The following is a 5,283-nucleotide window of genomic DNA, read 5'->3' on the forward strand; positions in this document are numbered from 1 at the left end:
TTCATGACGAGGGCTAGATCTGGAATTAAAGCCTGACTCTCAGCCGGGGGCCTGGATGTCGGCCCCAACCAGAGCAACCCCCATCCAGAGCCTGGCCCCAACATCCCAGCGAGGAGGCTCACCATCACGCTCGGTGGGGGTCAGCTCGGGCAGCCGCCGCACGTGCCGGCGGGGGAGCAGCAGTGTTTGGAAGGGCCACACTGCCCAGAAGGGGACCAGCACTAACCAGTGCTCACTGGTTAGGACCAGACGTTCCTGAGCAAACCAAATAGAGATGAGGTCATCGAGGCGGGTGTTGGTGGTCAGCAAACAGGCAAGGGAAGCAGAAGAAAAAGATGTACCCAGAGTCTTATGGCTTCTCACCACCGTTACCATTATCACCTAGTCTAAGTCACCATCACCTTTCCTGTAGATTACTGCTATGGCCTCCTGACAAGTCTCTCTTTCTATTTTCCTTCGACCCTTCCCCTTCACACACCTGTCTCTTTCGAGGTGTGAGGTTAGAGACTCCTTGGGGACAGGGCCTAGCTTTCTCCCACCTTCCTGAGCAGCTCCTGGCGGCCATATTCCATTAACAGAGGCTCTCCATGCTGACTCTGATAGGCTTGCTGAGATCTCTCCTCACGCTGGGCAATATCTGGCAGGAAACTGCTGGCCCACACCTGTCAAAGAGTAGAAGAGAGAAAAAAGGCAGGTCCTTCATCCCCAATCCTCCCCATCACTAGCATATTCCCTCTGTCCCATCTCTTACTTCAGTTCCCCTCCCCACGGTGCTGGCTTAGACCCAGCCTAGAAATGTACTGGAGCCCCCGAAACACCTACCTGGCAGTGGGGGTGAGGGTTGGAACAGCCCATCATGGCTCCTTTGTTTTCAAAGATCTATCAAGTAGGCGGGTGAGGGGGGTAGGGAGTTTTAGTAGCCAAAAAGACACCAAGTCACCCTTCCAAACCACACCCCGTGGAAACAGGAATTCCAATTCCCAGAACCAAAGCTGCACCCCCCCCCCGGCTCATCCAGGGGAGGGGGTAACCTCACAGACCTGTACCCAAGGGTACTGGGCACCCAGATCCTCTGTGACTGAGGCCCACACATCGATGACAGTCCGGATCTCAGGGATTGACATGAGTGGCAGTGTCACATCCGACCAGGGGTGGAAGCACAAGACCTTACTACGTAGTGTGGGAGGGAGGAACGACAGAAATATGGGTCTTGGATGTGCTAGGGGCAGGGTCCAATCCCAGCGCTCGGTCTAGGACATGGGTTGAAGGTTATAAGAGAGGAAATCCATAGTTACCAGACACCTCGAGCAGCCTTTGCTTGAAAAAGAGGGTGATCACTGGGTCCTGAGATAAAAGGGTATCACTCTCTGCAACAGAAGTTGCCACAAAAGGTCCAGCTTCCTTTCCCCCCAAAAGCAGTAGAGCCATGTTACCTGGACTGGGGGCATCAGGCTGCAGAGCTGGGAAGTCATTGTCAAACAGGAAGGTGCCATCATAGTGGGGATTCACCTACAGACAAGGGTGGGCTAGAAGTAGTCACTGCCCATACCACCAGTCATCCGGTGGGCTTCAGTGGCTGGACAGGGTACTAGAGGGTGGGAAGGGCCACTCCGGAATCAAAAAGACTTGATGAGATATGACCCAGAAGGAAGTCCACTACCCTCTGGGTGAGGGCCAGCTCTAGGTGGGAGCACTTCCCCTGGCCCAGCCTGCAGAGGTAGGCGCCAAAGGCTTACCTCCCCATTGGCCCGTGTGGCCCCCGGACACAGAGGGTTGCGGGGGTCATGGCGGGGCACTGTCTCCAGAAGCGAGGGCTCTACCTGCCCCTGCCAGGGTCGCTTCATGCGGTGAGCTGACACCAGCACCCACTCATCCTGCAGCGGGTTGTAGCGGATATGCTGATGCTCTGGGGGCAAAGAGTCAAGATCAGTCAGCAAAGTTCTCCGTCCACCTCTCCAACGGATCTCACCCACCAGCAGGCCCCAGCTCGGTCGGAGGCACCTCCTTGGCCCCGTCTGGCTCAGGAACTAAAGGGCCGGGCTTGGGCGTTCCCGGTGCAAATGAGCTGGCAATCCAACAGGGGTGTGTCTCTTCACCGCTCGGGCCTGACCGGGTGGGCGCGCCCACCTGGGGGTACGGACCGCAAGGTCCTAAGGAAGGAGAGGGGTTGGCCCCGCTTCCCAGCGCGTCCCTGCCGCCCTAAAGTTACCGCTCGCCAGGAACGGGGCGGTGGCGTCCGCCTCTGACGCCTGCTGGCGCCGCTCGGGACCCGCTCCGCTGCGCGACATGTGGCCAACGCGGGGGACCTTCTGCCGTGTCTGCCCCGCTGCCTTTCACCCACCTCGGTCAATCCAGCCCCGCCTCGCCCCCGATGATTGGCCAGTCGCCAGCACGTGACTGTCAGGGGGGGCCGACCGGCCACCTTGGGGCGGGGCTCAGGACGACCCAGCGCTATAGGGGCGACTTTGATCACTCCCGTGGCCACAGTCAGTACCCTGGAAAACATCTCTGTGAAAGCTGCTTACTGCCGATCCCTCGGCTCCAGACGCTTCCAAGATGTCTTTACTGCTTACAGCCATTCGTTTGGTCATTCATTCAGCAAATATTTGCTGAGTATCTACCCTGTGCCAGGCACCCAGGCTGCGTGTGGTGCAAAGGGATGCCCCAGTGTGCACAAGTCGGGCATGGCCTCTGCCCTCCTGGAGCTTACATTCTAGGGCCAAGTAAAGGTATAACCCTGATCCACAATCACCTCGCCTACCTGCGCAGTGGCTGGGGTGGGGAGGAGAGGCGAACTTGGAGGGGAAGGGGGAGGTTGGTGAACTGCTTCAGCTGAACCCTGGCCTCAAGTATCACCTGGAGGAGTGTGTGCTACGCTACACTCATCCCCACCAGTCCGCAGAAGCAGCTTTGGGGGAACAGGACTAAGTAACTGTGAATGAAAAGGGGGCTCTGCAATAAGCCTGGCAAGTTCTAGGTGGAAGGAGCACATGGCAAGCCTGACAAGCTCAGGGACTGAAAGTAACTACACAGGATGGTCTGATCACAAGTTCCTAACTGGGCAGTTTCTAGCGGGTAGTCATGGCCCAGACCTACAGCTAACGGTCAACCTTTACCTTCCGTGAGCTCTGTTCATTGTCCTTCTGCATCTAGGACAGCATCACTTTGAAATGTCAGAGTGATTTTCTTTTCCAGACCCCTGAAGGCACCACAGGCCCCAGAACACAAGACCATCAGACCCCTCCTTCCTAGGTACAGTGAATGTTAATTATTAGCTATACTGTACCCACCAATGTACAAGAAGTATGTGTTTCTCCATTTTGCTTTTTATCCAGTCCTGGAGATGTCCCTGCTTTGTTTTCTCCTGCCTCCTTTAAAAAAAAAAAAAAATTCTTTATTGATTTCAGAGAAGAAGGGAGAAGGAGAGATAAAAACATCAATGATGAGAGAGAATCATTGATTGGCTGCCTCCTGCACGCCCCCCACTGGGGATCAAGCCCGCAATCCAGGCATGTGCCCTTGGCCGGAATTGAACCTGGGACCCTTCAATCGCAGGAAGATGCTCTATCCACTGAGCCAAGCCGGCCAGGGCTCTCCTGCCTCCTTAATCTACCACCAATGGATTTAATGTAGCTTCTTTACATTTCTCCTTTGATTCTAAGTGCTTAAAAGGAACAGCAAAACTGCCATTCTGTTGAGCATTTTCTCAACCCATTTAGACTTTACTTCCAGGCACATCCTCAAAAGAGTTTATTTGGCTCAAATAAACTCTTACAAAACTTTTCTAAAGGTTTAGACATTCTTTCGTTGACATACCCTCTCTCCCTCTCTCTCTCTCTTATATGCACACATCAAAAGCAAAAGAAGTGGGTGAGGTAAGAGGGCCATAAGAAATCTGAACATGTGAGAAAGACAGGATATCAGTAACTCTAGCCACCATCTGGGTGGGATCGAAAGGTTTACACACCCCTTCCCTTCTCCAACTTTTCCCTGAATCAAACCAATTGGTTAACATTAGAATAAAATTCAAATTAATTCCTCACTGGCACTTTTCTTTTTTTAATAAATATTTTTATTGATTTTTAGAGAAAGAGGAAGGAAGAGGGAGAGAGAGAGAAACATTGATGTGAGAGTGCAGCATCAATTTTGTTGCCTCCTGCACTCCCTCTAACAGGCATGTGCCCTGAGGGCAATTGAGCCAACAACCTTTTGGTGCACAGGGTGACACCATAAAAGACATCTAAATATTGGCTGAACATTTTTTCCCATTTCATAGTGGGAAAGAGAGGCTTCAAGGTCACCCAGGGCACAAGTGGCCAACTTAGGATTTGAACTCAAATTTCCAGTCTCTTCCCACTGCTCTAAAATGCCTCTGAGACTTAGGTGATACTCAAGATAGAAAAATAGTGAACTAGAACCTGGGCAGTAGCAGGAAGGCCCTTTCCCCCAAGCCAGACCAGGGCAAGCCAGATGTTTTGCAGCTGACACAAAAACTGGGTCATTGGTCATTTACCTAATCTCTGACCCAGGGTCCTCTGACTGAAATCTGAAGAGGCCACCAGGTAGGGGGCAGGAAGCAGGGAGCTGAAAAATGAGGGTGGGGAGTACCTGTCCCACTGGCTATGCCTGGTTGGGGGGGAAAGAGATAGAAGATCTGCTTTTCTACTCCCTCAGGTGTCTTTGTTGTTTGCGTGACTGGATTTCAGAGGCAGCCCCATTTTCTCAAGAACACAGTGCTTCAGTGCCACTCCCAGGATCATGCCAGCTAACTCCTGACCCCTTCAGAAACATCTCTTCAGGACTATCACCAAACCTCTCCTTTCTCTGTGTCTCCCCGAGGTCAGGTTTTGGGGGATGTGGAGAATGGCTGAGATTGGGCCCATCCAGACCCTTCCCTTTAAGATCCCAGAGGTGTGATCTCTTCTATGATATTTAGGGAAGGTGTGTGTGGCCCCTGACCTCTTAATTCCCTTCCTTAGACCCTCTTAAGGCTATGGGGTGGAAGAAACTTTCCTCTACTCTTCTAGGTTCTTCAAGCTGGCTTAATAAGAGATAGATTAACAAAAGAAAATAATGGAATTTAATTACATATGTACATATAACATAAGAGAGTCAGAGACTCCATATCCATGAGAGGTTCAGAGAGAGAAAATGAAAATGAGGTATATATGGCATTCTGAGCTGAGGACGAGGTAAGGCACCTTGGGGCTTCAGAGGGTTGTAAGGTCATTGCAGGAAAGAGCAGATGTTCAGTAATTAGATGTTTGCCCTGCCATATAGATA

The 5,283-nt window shown here is 52.2% G+C and overlaps 1 protein-coding gene across 1 annotated transcript in view; it reads right to left on the reverse strand.

Moving 5' to 3' along the window:
- Positions 1-2,366, reverse strand: part of GALT (galactose-1-phosphate uridylyltransferase) — a 3,621-nt gene extending 1,255 nt beyond the window's left edge. The window contains exons 1-9 of the mRNA XM_006758631.2: positions 2,210-2,366; positions 1,737-1,906; positions 1,434-1,509; positions 1,296-1,344; positions 1,041-1,170; positions 823-879; positions 540-662; positions 123-255; positions 9-19 (exon numbers count right to left, since the gene is read on the reverse strand). Of these exons, the coding sequence (XP_006758694.1) occupies positions 9-19; positions 123-255; positions 540-662; positions 823-879; positions 1,041-1,170; positions 1,296-1,344; positions 1,434-1,509; positions 1,737-1,906; positions 2,210-2,288 (828 nt within the window). The 5' untranslated portion in view covers positions 2,289-2,366. The remainder of the gene's footprint in view (positions 1-8; positions 20-122; positions 256-539; positions 663-822; positions 880-1,040; positions 1,171-1,295; positions 1,345-1,433; positions 1,510-1,736; positions 1,907-2,209) is intronic.
- Between the last annotated feature and the right edge of the window lie 2,917 nt (positions 2,367-5,283).

Source organism: Myotis davidii, unplaced genomic scaffold (assembly GCF_000327345.1).
Source record: "Myotis davidii unplaced genomic scaffold, ASM32734v1 scaffold534, whole genome shotgun sequence".
NCBI lineage: Eukaryota > Metazoa > Chordata > Mammalia > Chiroptera > Vespertilionidae > Myotis > Myotis davidii.